The following is a 20,440-nucleotide window of genomic DNA, read 5'->3' as shown; positions in this document are numbered from 1 at the left end:
CCATAGACGGCAGCCCACCAGGCTCCCCCATCCCTGGGATTCTCCAGGCAAGAACACTGGAGTGGGTTGCCATTTCCTTCTCCAGTGCATGAAAGTGAAAAGTAAAAGTGAAGTCGCTCAGTCGTGTCCGACTCTTAGCGACCCCATGGACTGCAGCCTACCAGGCTTCTCAGAAACACATTTTATGACATAAAAACATAAAACTCTAAACTATTTGTGACCAGAATACTTGAAGATCTGCTTCTTTGTTTTTGAAACGTTTTTTAGAAAAATAACAACATATTAAAAAGTTAAAAAATTACTCACAATTCAGATTTAAAAACAACTTTTTTGTCTAGAAGTTAAAGTTTATGCCTTCAACTCCCAATTTCACCTCTTCGGGGGACTTACTGAGACATTTTGGTCAAATTCTTTCTTGCGTTTTCTTGTGTTTACACAATTTCTTTATGCATGTGTATGCATATACCACACCTATTTTTTTCTAATAAAATGGAATGGTGCTATTCATGTAGGTCTGCAACTTTTAAAAAATTTCACCCTACTTCACTATATCACAGGCTAGGGCAAAAAATTTCTGATTAATTAAACCTGTCTATCTTTTATGTTATCTCCATTTATTTTCTTGTAGTAACAACATTCACAATAACCAAACTAAAAAGGGACTGATGTATCAACTGGCATGGTAATTTATTTACTTACAATATGAAATATATCTGGCATCATAGACTGCTCATTTGCTTGGGGCATTCCCACCTGATGGATGAATTACTCAAGAGACTAAATTAGAGATAAGGCTGATTGGTGAGCCGAGGTGTTCTTACAGGATATTTCTATCAGGCTATGGCTAGAGCTCTGACTTGCCCTTGGGCTTTTTCTTTCCTGACAGCTGGCATTAGTCATCAGAGTCATAGCCCTGAATGGGGTTACAGATATTTGGTAAGGTTTCCTCCAGGCTCTGATCTGAACTATGCACTGCCCACTATTTCATTTAAGATCTCTGACCTGGTCCTCATTCATTACCTTTTCTTTCTGTGAGAAAAGTGTTGATTAGACTTTGAGGATCTCCCAAATCATCTGTTTGTTGGAAGACAAGGAAAACACCTTTGCCTCCATAGAAATTCATTTACAAGCACTTTGTTCAGGTGAGCGTCCATGGATGTGGCTAACACATAGAGGTGTGACAACCACAGTGTCTCCAGATCAAAATGTCCCCTCGGGATCAAATGTCCCCTTGGGATCCAAATCACCTCTACTCGAGAACGACTGGTTTAGAGGAAAGCGGGTTTAGACTGAAGAAGGAGCTAAAGAGAAGAAAACCAGATAGGTACTACATGGAAATCACCTGACTGAAAGTAAAAGGATATTAGTTCCTAAGCAGTGGGGGAAAGAACACAGGATTTGTCCTATGTCTTGATCTCTATTTCTCCACAAATGATGAGACCTTTGATTAGGTGGCTCAGATGGTAAAGAATCTGCTTGCAGTGCAGGAGACCCAGGTTTGATCTATGGTAGGGAAGATCCCCTGGAGGAGGAAATGGATACCAACTCCAGTATTCTTGCTTGGAGAATTCCATGGATAGAGGAGCCTGGTGGGCTATAGTCCATGGGCTGCAAAGAACTGGACATGACTGAGTGATTAACACTTTCACTTTGGTTAGTTGCTTTACCCTCCTGATTGTGAATTAGTATGAGGATTAATGTTGTTATTACTGTTTTTTAATTTACATATTTACAATGTACCAGAGTTGTACTGACATTTTATATGAATTAGAGAGTGTGTATTAAAGTCCTCTGTAAACTGTAAAATTTTGTACAAAAGTAATGTGCTATCCTACTCACTTCTTACCACTGCTTTTATCCTTGAGATCTTTAAAACTATGGGCAAATACAAGATTTACCTTTGAACCATGTTCTTTTGTGAATTTCATAAAATATTATAAATATTTTCTCACTTTTATTGTATGTAATTATTTTATGTATGTGTGTATATGTATATATATAAGAGTTGGATTTAAAATTATGTTAGGGATTAAAGTGCAGCATCGCTCATTTTATGAGAATAAGTGACAAAAATGAGATTTTGTAATTTGCAATAGATTTAGCAGGCAAATTTCCAGGAATGTATCTGTTCCCTATATTGCATAACATCACACAAATCTTTGGGAAGCCCCATTGTTAGCACCTCTCTATCCAGAAGAATACATGTTTCTTGTCCTTTTGTTTCTTGTGCTTTAGTCAGTTCCCTATAGTGAGTCAATTAAAATTTTTTTCTTATCCTTGTCTTAACTGCATTCACTTATGTCTCTCTACTTTAATGGATTAGTCAGGCATGATTTCTCTCTACGCAATAAATGTTTGCTGAATGAAGGAATAAATTACAGAAAACATGTTATCTCTCTTCCAGCAGGTTATCTGTTAAAATGATCAGTGACCCTACCCTTCATTATAGATTTCCTTAATGTAAAATGGTTTGCCTGTCTATAGTTCTGAATTTCTCCAGAAGTTATCCCATGGATTGGATAGGGGGTCAAGGTTGAGGGAGGCGTCAGGTACCATCCTGATACAAACTCACTGGGCCTCCTGAGGAGTGGTTTATAATACTTTAATAAGTATTTGCTTCAACCCTAGAATTTACTCCAATGGTCATACTAATTTGTTACCTCTCGGGATTGTAGTGTTTAGCACCTGTTGTCTCCCACATGTCACCTGATGATTTCATGGGATCAGTCTTGGCTACCTGTCCATGACTTCACTCTCAAAGGGTGGATTAAACCTATAACCCAGGGTTGATTTTTAGTACTGATTCTGTATGCCTTTCTTTACTTTTCACTTCTCTCAGATATGACAATCATCACATGGATTTGGGAAGAGTTTCCGTAGCCAGTGAGAATACTGAATTCAGTTGAATTGTTTGTGATCACTATTATAAAAGAGCTCATTCACAGTTACTTACTGCACCGGTTCTTCTTCAGAGACTATGATGCATTGGTCAATACATGATGTATGATGTACTTCTCTTTATGGCTACTAAACTACCTCTTCTAGGAAGCAGTCATCTATCTTAACCAAAACCTCCACTTCTCTGAGATGAAATCTTCTGCTATATCCTACACACATTTTACCAATACTTGCCTAGATCATTCATCATCATATCCCTGTCTATATACTTGGCATATATAGGAGGCACTCACATATTTTTGATCCACTGAGTGAATGAAACTTGGATTCTTGTTTCTGCTTATGTTTTTGTTTTGCTTAATGATGTCAGCTGGTAAAAATTTCTTTCTTCTCCCAGTGCCATTTCACTTCTAATTAAGTATTCAAAATAAGGTTAAGAGAAACCAATTTGAGGAATCATCTGAAGATCATGGGGATCATTTCCTAGTTTCTTAAAAAAAGACAGACCTCTCTGGTATGAGCTTATTTTAAAAACATGAGAAGGAAAAAGTTATGTAGACAATAGAAAGAAATAATGGTCAGAGCATAACTAGCAAGGAAGGTACTTCTGTCTGGAAGGGTATCAGGGGAAATGAAAGTTTCAGTTCCTATTTTGCCTTAGTCATCTTCTACACAGGGAATTACATTAAAATTGGCAGAGTTGCCAGTCCAGGTTTGATGCACAATACTGGATGCTTGGGGCTGGCGCACTGGGATAACCCAGAGGGATGGTATGAGGAGGGAGGAGGGTTCAGGATGGGGAACATGTGTATACCTGTGGCGGATTCATGTTGATATATGGCAAAGCCAATACAATATTGTAAAGTTAAAAAATAAAATATATAAAAAAAAATTGGCAGAGTTTTGGGAAATCCCATAGGCCCTCTTATTTATTCATTCTGTGGATCTCTTCTCAAGCTCAGATCTGCTCCAGAGGTATCTCCCTTTGCTTCTTTGTCTGCTCTTTTTTAATTTTTTGGACTGCTGGATTCTCTGATTCCTTGAAATTGGATATCTTGGTGCCCTTTTTCCTTCTTGTCCTGCCAAATCTTAAAATAGGCTTTTTCCATTTTGGAGGGCTTAAGAACTAACTTTTTGGGGAAACAGGGAGAGATACTTTCCTGTCTGGGCTAGCATATTCTTTTCCTGAGACTCATACTATTTTTACCCCCTAATTCTGGTTATCGCCATTACCATATCCAGAAATATCTTTGGCACCAGTACTTGGAAACTTATGCTTCCCTATAGATTGTTTTTATAAAAATGTATTAATTAACTTATTAATTTGCTTATACCCTCTTATTCCAAAATCTGGTGTTAGGGCTACTTCTAGAACACATGACATTTGGAAATCAGAAATGATAGACATACCTTAATCCTAATAAGTACCCCAACTAGGTGTCAATAAGAGGGCTAACCTGATCTTATAACACATCTAAAGATTGAGATGTCCCAGAGCTCAGTTGTTAGGCCTCTTTCTCCTTTTTTTTTTCTTAAACAACAAATTTATTTTCTCACAGTTCTAGAAGTATGAAGTCCAAGACCAGGTTGCTGTGAGGGCTGGGCTCTGGTGAGATCTCTCTTCCTGATTCATAAACAACTGTCTTCTTCGTTGCCATTTGGCCTTTTCCTTATGTGTGCACATGGAAAGAGAGCCCGCTGGTGTGTCGCCTTCTTTGTAAGGACACCAGGTTAATTAGATTAGGTCTCCACCCTTATGACCTCTTCACTCTTTTTAGCTCAGCTGGTAAAGGATCCGCCTGCAATGCAGGAGACCCCGGTTTGATTCCTGGGTTGGGAAGATCCACTGGAGAAGGGGTAGGCTACCCGGTCCAGTATTCTTGGGCTTCTCTTGAGGCTCAGCTGGTAAAGAATACAGCTGCAATGTGGGACACCTCGGTTTGATCCCTGGGTTGGGAAGATCCCCTGGAGAAGGGAAAGGCTACCCACTCCAGTATTCTGGCCTGGAGAATTCTATGGACTGTATACTCCATGGGGTTGCAAAGAGTTGGACACGACTGAGCGACTTTCACTATTCTGTTCCAAGACTTTAAACACTACCATACATTGTTGATGACTCCCAAATATAATCTCCAGCCCCCACTTCACCCTAGACTTCAGACTATTTGATATCTCTACTTATATGTCCATAGACACCTTAAACTTAACATGTCCACACCAAACTTTCGATTCTCCCAATCTAAATTTACCTCTCCTCAAGTGTTCCCCATCTCAGTAAACCAAGTTGCTCAGCCCAAAAACCTTTGAGTTTTTCTCTTGTCTTCTACATCCAATTCTTCAGCAAGCTCCACTTGCTCCCCTTTAAAATACGTCTCAAATATATCCATGTACTATTTCCTCTAGCATTGCCATTGAGTTCAAGCCATCATCATCTCTCACCCAGGCCACTGCAGTAGCCTCCTAATGGTCTCCCTGCTTCTACTTTTGCCCTGATCCTTCCTTAAAATATAAATTATAATTCACTGCTGCTTAAAACCCTATGGCTTTTCCTCAACAAGGTCCCCTGACTACCTTGCTGACTCCATCCTCTGACATCCCTCTCACTCACTCCTCACCCTTCAAGGCACACTGGCCTACCTTTTGTCAGTTTTCCCAGGCACATTCTGACCTCACGAGTTTTTGCATTTACCATTCTAAGCCTCAAATTCCCTATCTTCAAGTAATCATATGACTTGTTCTTTCACTGCATTTGGATCTGTACTCAAATGTTGTCTCCTGAAGGAGACCTTTTTACTTCTTCATTAGTTATCTGTTTAAAGCAGCTTCTAGTTACTGGCAGTATTCAAGCATGGCTGGATCCTTGAAGGATGCCTGCAGAGATGCTAAAGAAGGAACTTCCATGTCATGTGGGAGTGGAAAATGAGACCAGATTTCCTTAATAACTTAAGGAATAAGTTATTATTAATAACTGGAAATTATTTAATCTTATCATGAATTAATTATAATTCTTTCTCTAAGCATTTAGTTAGCACCTCCTCTGTGTCTGACATTGTTCTAGGCACTAGATAAGATAGAAAGATATAAAGAGATATATCTTTAAGCTATAGCTTAAAGATATAAAGAGATATATCTTTAAGCTATAGCTTAAAGATATAAAGAGATATATCTTTAAGATATAAAGATAAAAGTGGCCTAGCTAGTATCCATTAGGAACTAATAGTAGATAATGAAGAAAAGAGTTGCTTAAGAGTATGGGTGTAAAATTGTAGTAGATAAAAATAAATAGAAAAGGACAAATTTTAGAGGTGCTCTGAATAAATGGCAACCCACTCCAGTATTCTTGCCTGGAAAACCCCATGGATGGAGGAGCCTGGTAGGCTACAGTCCATGGAGTCTCAAAGAGTCGGACATGACTGAGCAGCTTCACTTTTCTGAATAAATGAGGAAGAGACTGAATAAATGAGAGGAGGAAAAACTATTATAAGGGGGAGAACTAGATATGAAAGATGACCCTAAAATTGCCTGCTTGAGAAGGGAGAATGTAGGGGTAAAGACCACATGTTATATTGTTATGGGGGTAATCCCTAAAAGGAAAATATCAGTGTTAGTCATCAAGTATATGGCGTGGCTGGATGTAATTCATAATTCAGTAGAGATTAATTAATTTATGAAGTAGTTTGAAATTCTTGGAACAAACGTGCCTTCACCTTCTCTTATTAGTCTCCCATACCAATACAGTTAAGTTCTCCTTTCCGCTGCCTTCTGGCCCCTTTGGGGTAAATTAACGTGAAACTGACAGTTCCTTTAATCACATGATGAGTTTGAGTGAACTCTGGGAGTTGGTGATGGACAGGGAGGCCTGGCGTGCTGTGATTCATGGGGTCACAAAGAGTTGGACACGACTGAGCGACTGAACTGAACTGAACTTAATCACATGGGGCCCTTCAGTTTCTTTTCTGGTTCATATGCCTGGAATCTGTTAGACAGTAGGGAATAGTTGTCTTTTTTAAATATAATAATCACCTGGTCCCTCATGCTGCTCATTGTTCACACATGTCCCAGTATGTCTTGTCACAGAATCATGCTCTCTAGCTGGGACATGATGCCTAGGTAGGTGGGGAATTCCCCTGTTTTGTTTAAAATCATAGTTGTCTTTGGATTTGGCTAGCATGTTTGTGATTAGTTTACTGACAATTGGTTTTTTTTTTCTTATACCATATGCTATTACATGATTCATCTGCTTTGAGTCTGTTGCCTTGAAGGTGAAACAATTTCTTCCAATGTTGATATTTCATAATCTCATAGATAACAAGCATACACATATGCATAGTCCTTTCAGAAGTTTTAAACATTTGGAGATGAATGAATTATACTGCCACAAATGAAAAGGAGCAGTATAAAACCATAATGGTGATATCCAGACATCTTTTGTTGGGTGGTTGGGTGAACAGTAATATTAATAAAGCCTGTGTACTTTACTGTGTTTATCTCTCCTTGAGAAGTTATTTCTGGTGTGTGGTACTTATTTATGAATTTTAACGTTTAACATTGTGCTTTAATTGCCTTGGATTTACATGTATTTTAATATTTTAGACATCTTTATTTCAAGGAGTTTAAATTCCAGATACATCATAATACTTGGTGTTAACATTGTAATGATGATTGCTGTTTACTATGTAGCAATCCCTATTCAAATGTTAAGAAATCTTCTTTTAATTACTAATATAAATAGTAATCTTTGAAAACATTTCAGTAAGACACATCACATCTCTGAATGCAGCACAAGGAAGTTTTTTCATAAACATGGTTATTTTCCAAGTAATTAAAAGGTTACACTTCTAATAAACATGGACTAAATTCGGTTTCTTCATATAGCACTGATCAGTGCACTTACTGTGTTCCACCATTTAACCACCTGTATTTTTTTACTCATAATGTCAGTGATTGTTTTTCAAAGAACTCTTTATAATTCCACGGTATAGATATACATGTACATATCTGTATAAGTTGTACATTTGGGGAGAAATTTTTAAAAGATTCTGATTCTTGGTATATCTGCCTCCCCCCCTCTCTCTTTACCTGTTTTTAGCTCCTCTTTGGTTCAGGTGTGCTGGTGTCCCTAAGCCTTTCTGGGCCGCAGCTGGAGAAGGTGGTGATTGACAGAAGCCTGGTGGGGAAGCTCATCTCAGACACCATCAGTGATGGTAATTACCCCCATGTGCAAATCAATTGCCTGCATTAACAGTGGGCAGGAGAAATAGTGTGTCAACAGGTAGACTAATTATTACCACTAGGGACTTGAAAACACAAGTAATTGCTTGTAATAGCATAGTTACAACCCCTGGGACCAATACAAGTTTTAACTAATATTTAATGTCAAAGTTTTTGTCAATTGTTAGTATTCTTGAGTATTTTTTACTGTTTCCTTAAAAAAGTGAACATATTTTCGAAAGAGGTGGGTGTTTTGTTTGGTGTGTTGACATTTCAAATATTTTTCACTTTCACATGAATTTTGAATAAATAACCCCAATTTGTCAGCACAGCCACCTAGTACAAAAACAAAAACAAAATCTGTTCTTTGGCTCTTAGGACATTCTTTGTTACCAAAGTCTATGAATACTAACTTCTGAGAGAGTTTGAGCAGTATTTCTAAAAATAAAAAATCAATGCCAAAAATACAAGATAAATCTGAATCCTGTAAAGTGATATTACAGTTAGTATATAATTGCTACAAAGCACATAAAGACTTTAAGCCAATTATTGAAAAGGTAGCATACTGACATTTATTAATCCTTAAAAGGCTCTTCGCTGTACCAGCCTACCTATATAATTTAATTAAAACAACTGTTCCTTGTAAGATATAGTTATTTCTGTTTTATAGATAAGGAAATTGAAGCTGAGATACTGATGAACATGCCCACCAATGAGATACTGAGGAACAGCCCCAAAATGACTGAGCTGAAATTTGAACCCATTTTCTTTGCACTATAGTGTGCTGACTCCTAAAGTTTTAAGACTGCACTTTAATTCAAGGTGAAAAAAAAGGTCTAAGAAACAAATTGCATGTATGGCAAAACCAATACAATATTGTAAAGTAGTTAGCCTCCAATTAAATAAATTAAAAGAAACAGATTGCATTATCATTAGAGATTGAAATTTTTCCATATCTTAAATTGAATAATCAAAGGAAAGTGTGGTCTAGTGGAAAGGACAGAGGTAAGATTATAGAAACCCTTCTGCTGTGTGTGCTCACTAGTATCTCTGAATAATGCAGACACAATTTCTTAGAGAAAAGCACTCTGCAGTGTGGCTATCATTAGTAGTATTCCTGATAATGATAAGCTGGGGATAGGGTTATGAGTATGCCATTCTTCTTCCTTGTAGGATCATGATGCTAAGGAAGTGTTCCTGTGGAAGAGGTTCCATTTTTACATGTCTAATAATTGACCCCTTCATTGATTCTGCAAATAAAATAGTGGCTGTGATGATTTTGTCATTCTGGTGGTCCTCCATTAGAATTAAAAGGAGACCTCCAAAAGTGTTCATGTTGCTGAGATATCTTTTTTCACTTGTTTCTTTAAACCACAAATAATACATACATTCTCATGAGTAAATGATAACAATGTGATTTCTTGGCAGTTCTCCAGATTCTCCTGTAATTGTGTCGATCTACTGTGGTTACTGCTTGCACAGCCAGGGATATGGAAGTAAAAAAAAATATATAAAACATTCAATAACTTCTTTTTGCTGGGAACAATGTAAAACATTTCTCAAATTCCTACTACATGTTTTTATCAGTAATTTTTATAACATTAATGGCTCTTTATGTAACCCAAATTAATGCAAATTAATTAACTGTGTGCTTTAGAAATATAGCTGTAGAAATGTTTTTGCTAATCTTCATTATCACATATTACTTTATATAATATATTGGGTATAATATGTTTTAGTTCATTCAGCTAGTATACTTTCAGAAAGTTCATTGATGAAAATTTTTTTAAAAAATTGGTGGAGAACACTGATCTGTATCCTCTAATAAATCCAATTTATTCTCAGATGGTTTGTATCATATAAATACAGGATTAAAGGCTAAGTACAAATAAGTGTTTTTATCTTTACGTTCAGATATGAAACAGTGTTTTATGCTTTTCCTACCTTTATTCCAAATACATCTCATTTGTAGGTTGTCCCCAAATATCAGTGTATATTGAAATGGTCTCATGGAAAGGAAAAATATCAAATCCATGCATGATTAGATTGATTATTGTTGTTTCTTTCTAATATCTTTATTATCATTGGGAAATGTCCACAATGATATTTAGGAGACTTCAGTTATTTCAATTAATATTCATTTATCTTCTGAAAATAGCTTTTTGTAACATTTCAGTAGAAGAAACTATTAATTTGTTATTATTTTATTCTAACTTAGTACTTGATAGTATTGTCAAATCTTTTTTTTTTTTAAGCTCTTCTCACAGACGGCTTCATCATCTTATCATTTTTGGCACAAAACAAACTATGTTTTATTCAGTTTTCCAAGAAGATGAGCTCTCCTGATATAAACAAAAGACTGGAAAAGCTCTCAGCCTTGGATTATAAGGTAGAGATTTGAATGTATATGGTCATATTGTTAATTATTAAGGTATGCTAGAGTATTGCTTGAGTTGATGTTATGCTCTTTTTTCTTAAATGATTATGGATTTCAAAAAAAACAGAGTTATTCATAGTATAGGATTAAGCTTGATCAACTAGAAACAGTGGCCATTCAAAGTTTTCTTTTTTTACTCTCATCATGGGGGTCTAACAGTGGCATGCTTGGAGCAGTTTACATCGTACTTACGGACATCAGAAAGATAATAGAGGCAAGTTACACATTTGAAAATGGTTTTCTTGCTGGCAGTAGTATGTATGCCATTCTCATTTTTCCCTAAGACCCCGTATCACTATTCTAGCTCTCTCGCTTCCATTTCACAAGAAAGAAGACAACACTTTCAAAGGTTAATAGAAAAGTGTAATAAACAAGGAGTGGGAAGATCCCCTTTCTCCCAACATCAGCTATAACTGTGGAGAAAAATGCAAAAAAGAAATCTCCTTCATGTGTTAGTCTCTTTCCCTTCAGTAACTCCAGGTAATTTGTTTCCTTGTATCAGGGACTTTACATCTGTTAAGGCAGGATTTTTATTTTAAATGATGTGTTTAATTTAAGTTTTGCCACATTACATTTTAACTGCTTGGAAGGCATACTCTCTGCTAGAATGAGTATCTCATACATTTTCCAGGCTGTTTCAGTTCAAGGCCTCTTTTCAGCAGTGACTTGTGTTTGCAAGATTGATCCAGCCTCTGTGACGTGGATTTGAGACAGTTCACTGTTCACTGGGAACAAGACTGATATATGATATACAGCTTCCTTAAAAAAGATGCACACTTAGACTGTACCAGGAGTATCTATAACAAGGGCAAAGATTCTTAAAAGCTAGCTTTGTGGCCTGAAACTGTGTGTGTGCGTGTGTGTTTGAAAAGTCTAATAGTATTTGACCTAACCTTTTGCCCTTTTGGGTTCTTTTGGGTTATTTCTTATTGTGACTGAGTTAGTAGTGGTGTGGGGGGATTTAATTTTATTTATCAGAAAAATCTACTCTTATAAAAAAGATTTTTAACATGGGATAAAATACATTAACTTTTTCATCATGGTAATAAACTATAATTTGGTTTTGTTTGCAAGCCTTGTATAGCTTCTATAACACTTTGTATAATATTGATTCTTTTAAACTGAAAATCTGTAGTACTCATATATTTTGTCTAGTAAAAAATGGTTTAACATTCCTAATGGAATACTATTTTCCAGAATGGCTAGCTTTCCTTGAAATGTTGTTAATTTACTAATACTGGTCTTTAAAATGCACCAGTATGCATTAATTTTAATGCATTAACTATTAAAGTAACTGTTTTTAATGTATTTATATAAAATTTTGTATGCCTACTTTCTTCATCTTAAGTGTGGTGGGTAGTTTGGCAGTCTTCTCAGCTTAAGGATAGTAGCTCCCCATTAATGAGAGCAGAGAGAAACTGTTAGGATGTCATCTTTTCTAATGAAAAGATGTGAAAAATAGACTGAGTATATGGGCCCTACACCTTGAGTAGGGAGTTAAGTATTTGTTCATTCTGTCATTAGATATGAGAAATTAAAAACATGAGCACTCCATGTCATTTCTTTACATTAGAGAAGAAGTAGCCTGCTTTCCTCTGGAAACCATGGATTTCATTTTCTAGTTCAATATTTTAAATATAGGTATTTAATATTTGATAAAAACTGCCATTTATCTATTGGAAGGACATTTTAAGAAACTTGTTCATTTCACTTGCCCTCTTGACCATTGTGATAGAATAGTAAACCATTAATACTCGAAACAAACATTAAATTTCAGATAACATACATGATTTACATTATGTGAGGATTGAAAGTGGCAGCCTCTTGTTTTAACTCTGTTTTCTTATATAGAAGTTCTTAAGTAACATGTGTAAGTGCCAGGTAGGGTGTCAAAATAATGTTTGTGTATTTTTAAGGACTTAGCAATTTCATTATTTCCTTCAAATAAGAAGATAGCTGGTTAAAATAGTGATATTGAGAACTTAAATGTAAGAATTTGCACTTTAGAGCGTATAGTAATTTGTGTTGTCTGTCATTGCCCATTTGGATTTTAAAACAAGGAAATAGTGTAGAGTATTACAATCCTGCTCTTCTTTACAGCTATATCATAATTTAGTTCTTTTAGACTGAAACAGTTTTGGCAGAGAAAAATGGAAATATCATGAAATTATTCACCTTTAGCAAGTTTTCCTGTCTACATTTTAAAAATCCAATTCATTTAACAGTGAAGGGACAGTGCAAGGAGTTAAATGTTTACCATGAGAGAACAACACTGGTAATTACTTTGATTTCAGTTCCTTTTGATGTGCATTCAGAGGATGAAGAGGTCAATAATATTATGGCCATGCAAATAGAAAAGGGTTCCTTTTGACCATATTAAAAAAAAATAGCAGAGGATTATTAAAGCATTAACCTTGATTTTAATGGCCTTGGTTGAGTGGTGAGATCACAATTTGGATGAGCCTGATTATTTACTAAATACAATACATAAATGCAACGGGTTCTTAACACCCATTGCACTCTGGCATTATCGCATTACTGCCATCCTTTGTTGCCTTGCAGACAGGAATATGAAAGCAATCTGTCATGTAGTGAGACTGGCTCCAGAAGCATTTCTCTGATAAGAAGACCCCCTGCCCTTTGCTAGTGTCTGGTCCAGTAGGCTTAGCCATGCGCTTAATCCCCAGAAAGTGGTTCGATTATTGCTGACCAGCAATGGCAAGATAGTTTTTTTTTTTTTTTTTTTTTGCTTCCAAGCTATCAACCTTCCATTAATTCCTTAAGCAGAAATACGGTGCAATCTATATTTCCTTGGCATGTGTCACCCAGATGGTGCCGTGCTTATGTTTTCAAATAACCATGTTCCAAAATAACATAGTTTGAATAATAAATTCTACAAATCCGTCCTAAGAAAGAAAAGCATAATTCTCAGAAGCTGCATAAACTTTTACGCATGATGCTGTGGCTTATCCCTTTATGCAGAATTTTTGTATATATGTCTTTAAAGCGATATTTGCCTCAAGTTGTTTTTCCTTTTGTTGTTGTCAGTCACTGTTAACATGTTACGTCTTAAACAGTAGTCCGACACTGTTGGTCAGCAATACTGAACCTGTCAGTTAATATAGCTGGTCTTAAAGCCTATGTGTGGGTTGATGCTGTCAAGCAACCATGACTGTACATTTTGGTATTGATTGGGATTGCTATGGCCAATTCCTCCCCAACTCACATTTTTCCTTTTCCTTTCCTCTGCTAAAAATGGGGAGAATTTTGAACATATGTCTTTTTTATGTATGTGTCAAAAGAATTTGGTAAATTCTGACACCTCCTTAAGCACATGTTTAACATGCATATTTACTTGCATTTATCTACATTTACAGATGCTTTAATTTTTGTAATACTTTGAGGATTTTGCCTTTTAAAAATGATCCTTGTCTTTTTTTTTTTTTTAAACCATTAGATTTCCTATTATGAAATCCCAGGCCCAGTAAATAGGACAACACAGCGTCATCTAGCTATCAATTGTGTTCAAGATAGAGTTGTTTGCTGGTGGCCACTGGTCAGTGATGATGCTTGGCCTTGGACCCCCATTTCTTCTGAGAAGGATAGAGCCAATCTGCTGCTCCTGAGTTATGCTCAAGGAAAGCTGGAGGTAAATCTAAAGTAAATATATACATTTTGTTGAAGAGAAACTAAAATAGGGTTATTAGTTTTCTATTCTGAAATAAGTGTGAATGCTTTTTAAAATCTATAATTTGTTTTCCAAATATTCAACAAAAGTAATTACATATGAAATGGGATCCTTGAAAGTATCACATCTGGAGGATCCACCGACAGTTTCAGGACTCGCCCGAATACCATAGTGATTAATAGCACAAGCTTCTGGGTTCAAATCCTAGCTCTGCCACTACCTACCTCTCTGTCCTTGAGCAGATTACTAACCTCCATGTGCTGTGGTTTCATTGTTTGAAAAACAGAGTGAATGAAAATATCCAAGTTAATAGATGCATTTAGAGCAATAATGATGTAATACTATTATTACATGTATTAATTAATAATCTCAATTACTATTGTGATTCTTGTCATTATTAGTGCTGTCATTACTGTTTGCTCATGATTTCATGCCTTTCAAAGCTGTGTTATTAACCACCTTCTTTAAACATCAGTTAGTCAGTCAGCAAACAGTAGTCAGATGCCTGTTTTCTATAAGACTCTGTGGTGCCAAACCATGGCTTGGGGCAAGGATTTGTAAGGAGGGCCTTAGAGGAGCAGCCTTCTCAATCTAGTGTCCTGCCTGGGACACAAACACCAAAAGTATTAATCTAGGAAGTGTATATGAGATCTCACCCTGTCTATTTCTGAAAATGTTCCGTCATCATTCATTATCATGAACCTGTGGATATTTTCATCTTGTATCAGTACTTTGAGTCTGAAATTCTGTTTTCTTAATGTAACTTTAAATTGAAAAAACAACCTCCTCAACGTGGTTTTTCAGTGGGTAAAATGGTATGTTTTGTCTAGGTAAAATTGTATGTTCCTGTATTTTCTCTAAATCCATTATCTTTTAGACTTTAAGAAGTATTTTTCAGAATTAGTATTCTGAGATAATGAACAAGTACAAGTTTTCCCTATCCCCCACTTACCTCTTCTGACTTTATAAACTTACAGGCTATCTCTTAAGGCTGAAGAGCCCTTTTTAATTAATTTACCTTTTTCTGGAACTTTTCCAATTTTGTTGTAGTAACTAAGACACTTTTAATGCTCCACGTATGGATTTTGTAAGGATAAAGAAGTGCTTTATTCCTATTCACTTCCTGTTTGTGCCTACCATCATATTGATCTTGGATCTAGAAGCTAACTGAATAAAAGACCTAATCAAAATGACTTCATGTAATAAAGCCAACTAGAATTCTTTTAAATGTTCTGTTTTACAATAAAAGTAAAAAAAAAAAAATAGCATAAATCAACCTTTAGTTTTACAGTACACAAATTACCTTTATTGAAATGAACTTATTACCTGAAATTAGGACTGTTTGAAAAGGGTATATACATATGGTCCACATACTTAATCTCCCCGTGTCTAGTTTATGGACTTTGTGGTTCGATAAACTTCAGTTTGCCTATTGGTTGGGCCATATACTATGTGACTTGAATGAAGTTTACTCCTGTAAGGTTCAGCCTGCTTTTAACTAATGATACAGTCTTTGGTCTTGGGTAGATCACCTACCCTGACTGTAGTTTTCTAATTTTTAAAATGATGGATTTAAACCATATGGGTCCCAGGCAGCTCAAAAACAAAAGTGCTCATCTGAATTCTGAAGCACAGGTCTGATTTTGCCATTGCCTGTTCAAATGCCTTCATTAGATTTTCAGCTAAACTTAGCTTCCGCACTGAAAAGCACTCCCTGCCCCGACTGGTTGTGACCTACTGTTCCAGTGTTATTTCTTTATACAAATCAATATTCTAGCCAAATGATGTACTCACTGCTTCTTTCTCACCTTCTGCCTGTACAAATTTGAAGTAGGAAATGGCAACCCATTCCAGTATTCTTGCCTGGAAAATTCCATGGACAAGAGAGTCTGGCAGGCTATAGTCCATGGGGTTGCAAAGAGTCAGATGCAACTGAGCATGCAAGCAGTGCACACCTGTACAGATTACAGGTATTTCTACCTGAAATGCCCTTCCTGGGCTTCCTGGGTAGCTCAGCTGGTAGAGAATCCCCCTGCAATACAGGAGACCCTGGTTCAATCCCTGGGTTGGGAAGTTCCCCTGAAGAAGGGATAGGCTACTCACTCCAATATTCTTGGGCTTCCTTGATGGCTCAGAAAGTAAAGAATCCTCCTGCAATACAGGAGACCTGGGTTTGATCCTTGGGTTGGGAAGGTCCCCTGGAGGGAGGACATGGCAACCCACTCCAGAATTGGGGCTTCCCTAGTGGCTCAGACAGTAAAGAACCAGTCTGCCACACAGGAGACCTGGGTTCAATCATTGAGTCAGGCAGATCCCCTGGAGAAGGGAATGGCAACACACTCCAGAATTCTTGCCTGGAGAATTCCATGGGTAGAGAAGCCTGGTGGGCTACAGTCCATGGAGTTGCAAAGAAATGGACACGATGGAGCAACTAACACTTTCACTCTCTCTCTCTTCACATCATTCATCAGCTGTTAAGCATGAGCATGGAGTAGCTGTTGTTTAGTCCCTAAGTCCTGTACTACTCTTTTGCAGCCCCATGGACTATAGCTCACCAGGCTCCTCTGTCCATGGGATCTCCCAGGTAGGAATACTGGAGTGGGTTGCCATTTCTTCCTCCAGGGGATCTTCCTATTGCAGGGATCAAACCCATGTCTCCTGCACTGTCAGGTGAATTATTTACCACTGAGTGACTTGGGAAGCCCTGACCATGGAGTAGCACTGTATTTCATGCCAGAGAATATGAATACAAAGCTTTCCCTGCCTGCAAGGATCTTAGTGTCTACCAGTGAGAGACAAATATGAAAACACATGTGTACACTAAAGTGTTAAAGTACTGTGGCTAGAGCATATGTTAGCAGTACAGGAGACAGTGGGAAATGATTGTTTTTACCTAGAGAGAGAATAAGGGGGGAACTTTCAAAGAAGATTTACAACTTGCTCAAGGTTGATACAGAGAAGGCAATGGCACCCCACTCCAGTACTCTTGCCTGGAAAATCGCATGGACGGAGGAGCCTGGTAGGCTGCAGTCCATGGGGTCGCTAGGAGTCGGACAGGACTGAGTGACTTCACTTTCACTTTTCACTTTCATGCATTGGAGAAGGAAATGGCAATCCACTCCAGTAGTTCTTGCCTGGAGAATCCCAGGGACGGGGGAGCCTGGTGGGCTGCCATCTTTGGGGTCGCACAGAGTCGGATGCGACTGAAGCGATTTAGCGGCCACAGCAGCGGCAGCAAGGTTGGTACACAATTTTACTTTTTTTTAGTTACTATCCTAAGTTTCATATCAAAATTGTACTAGCCTTGTGGAGTGATTTGACAAGCTTTTCTCTTTTCTCCTCTGTGAAACAGTACCAAAAGAAATCATATAATACTTGAATGTTTGGTAAAACACATAAAAGCGTCTGGGTGTGCTGTCTTTCAAGGAAGATAGATTTATTTTTTATCACTGATTCCATTTTTCAACGGTTGTTTTTCAGGAATTCTGTTTTTTCCTTGAGTCATTTTCCTTATTTTGTGTTTTTGGAAAATTATCCATCTTGTTTAAGTATTTGAATAGATTTTCATTAAGTTTTATATGATATTTGTACCTGATTTTTACTTATCACCACTGACTGCATATATTTATCTTAATATATTAAGATATATAATAATTTTTTTTGTCAAGTAGCTTCTGTCTTAGATTTGGTCCTTTCAATCTATCAAAATTAAATTGTTGGAAAAATTAATAAAGATTTTTTTTTTCAGAACCTCATGTGAACTTCTATATGCAAAAAAATGAATGTCTTTTGGAATAATTGTCTGGGGAAATAATTGTTTCTTTCTGTGTGTATGAAGACAGTCTTTAACCATGAATTGTAGCATATTTTTTAGGAAAACATGAACTAAAACTACTAGTCTATAAAGGTAATATTCAGGCATATATCTTTAAATATTTTTCACTAGCAATCAATAGACTTCTTAACGCTAATCTTCAGAATAAGAGATACAATATACTCTTAAACCCTAAAAGTCAGACTACAAAAGTAGCAACTTTATAAAGAAGCAATTTAATCTTTGTATGTATTAAATGACAGAATTTTAAACAATCATTTCTCATCCAAGTTCAATCAGAAAAGACAATAAGCTTTTATTTGGACTGTGGCAAGATCCTAGAGTAGTGGTTCCTAGCCTTGGCAACACATTACAGTCACCTACAGAGCTTTTACAAAGGGACCCACCGAGACCAGTTACATCAGAGTCTCCAGAGGGGAGGTGACATCAGTACTCTTTTACAGGTTTCCTAAGTAATCCTCATGTGCATCCAAGTTAGAACCACTGCTTTACAACAAACTAAAAAAATTGTTTAAAGCCATCTCTTTTGCATAACAGACCATGGAAAGGATAAAGCCCACATACTGAACCAAATGAGTGTTCTAATAGTAGACTCTAAGTAGAAAATTGGCTTAACAAGCAGCTGGAAAAAAAAAACAAAGGAAACATAGAAATAAGCTCTCTGTGACTAAATTATCTGTCTTTCAAAGGAGGAACATTTTTAAATTTATTTTATGGATATTAGAAAACTGCAGGTCTAATTGCATACCACAGAGCTCTAAACAACAGTACATATCTTAATTAGAAACAGAAAAAGAGAGATTTTTGTTGTCTAGGAAAAAAAATTGTTTTGAAAAATATACAATAAATAGGATGAAGAAAAACATTTTTATCTATAAAATTCATTTAAAAATAGCTTTCTGTGGTTTTTGTGTTTACTATCATACACAAGGTAGTCCTTTTTATTTAATACAGGACTTCCCTGTAGCTCAAACATAAACAAACTGCCTGCAATGCAGGAGACCAGGGTTTGATCCCTGGGTTGGGAAGATCCCCTGGAGAAGGGAATGGGAATCCACTCCAGTATTCTTGCTTGGAGAATTCTATGGACAGAGAAGCCTGGCAGGCTACTCTAAGAGTTGGACATGACTGAGTGACTAACACACACATGCTTAAGATCCCCTGGAGTAGGAAATGGCAACCCATCCTAGTATTCTTGCCTGGAAAGTTCTATGGACAGAGGAACCCAACAGGCTGCAGTCCATGGGGTTGCAAAGAGCTGGACATGATTGAGTGGCTGAGCACACTCTTTATATTTACTTTTGAAAAAAGTAATTACTATCATCCTAGAAATATTTAATTCATTAGCTTTGTCAAAAATGTGACGACAACCCAACTTACTTTTCTCTTACCTTATTTGAGTATATATTGTAACTTTTCAGCTATAAGCATTCGATAAAGTTTTCTCCTGCTAAGTCACTTCAGTCGTGTCCGACTCTGCGACCCCACAGACGGCAGCCCACTAGGCTCCCCCGTCCCTGAGATTCTCCAGGCAAGAACACTGGAGTGGGTTGACATTTCCTTCTCCAAAGCGTGAAAGTGAAGTCACTCAGTCGTGTCCCACTCTTAGCGACCCCATGGACTGCAGCCTACCAGGCTCCTCTGTCCGTGGCATTTTCTAGGCAAGAGTACTGGAGTGGGGTGCCATTGCCTTCAACGAAAGCTTTCTGAGTATGGTAATAATTTCAAGATATCTTATTCAGAAAAGGCCACTTGAATCTCTTTAACAAAATTAATAAAAAACATATTCAGATCAGTCGCTCAGTCATGTCCGACTCTTTGCGACCCCATGAATCGCAGCACGCCAGGCCTCCCTGTCCATCACCAACTCCCGGAGTTCACTCAGACTCACGTCCATCAAGTCAGTGATGCCATCCAGCCATCTCATCCTCTGTCGTCCCCACTCCTCCTGCCCCCAATCCCTCCCAGCATCACAGTCTTTTCCAATGAGTCAACTCTTCGCATGAGGTGGCCAAAGTACTGGAGTTTCAGCTTTAGCATCATTCCTTCCAAAGAAATCCCAGGGCTGATCTCCTTCAGAATGGACTGGTTGGATCTTCTTACAGTCCAAGGGACTCTCAAGAGTCTTCTCCAACACCACAGTTCAAAAGCATAAATTCTTTGGTGCTCAGCCTTCTTCACAGTCCAACTCTCACATCCATACACGACCACAGAAAAATCCATAGCCTTGACTAGACGAACCTTTGTTGGCAAAGTAATGTCTCTGCTTTTGAATATACTACCTAGGTTGGTGATAACTTTCCTTCCAAGGAGTAAGTGTCTTTTAATTTCATGGCTGCAGTCACCATCTGGAGTGATTTTGGAGCCCAGA

The 20,440-nt window shown here is 37.2% G+C and overlaps 1 protein-coding gene across 5 annotated transcripts in view; it reads left to right on the top strand.

Annotated features, from left to right (window-relative positions):
• Positions 1 to 20,440, top strand: part of WDPCP (WD repeat containing planar cell polarity effector) — a 297,960-nt gene that overhangs the window by 132,469 nt on the left and 145,051 nt on the right. For all 5 annotated transcript variants that reach the window (XM_061432772.1, XM_061432769.1, XM_061432770.1 and 2 more), the window contains exons 7-9: positions 7,988 to 8,102; positions 10,365 to 10,498; positions 14,004 to 14,195. In XM_061432772.1, the coding sequence (XP_061288756.1) occupies positions 7,988 to 8,102; positions 10,365 to 10,498; positions 14,004 to 14,195 (441 nt within the window). The remainder of the gene's footprint in view (positions 1 to 7,987; positions 8,103 to 10,364; positions 10,499 to 14,003; positions 14,196 to 20,440) is intronic.

The sequence above is a fragment of the Bos javanicus genome, chromosome 11 (genome assembly GCF_032452875.1).
Source record: "Bos javanicus breed banteng chromosome 11, ARS-OSU_banteng_1.0, whole genome shotgun sequence".
NCBI classification, from domain to species: Eukaryota; Metazoa; Chordata; class Mammalia; order Artiodactyla; family Bovidae; genus Bos; species Bos javanicus.
This window is presented reverse-complemented; position numbering and strand designations above follow the sequence as displayed.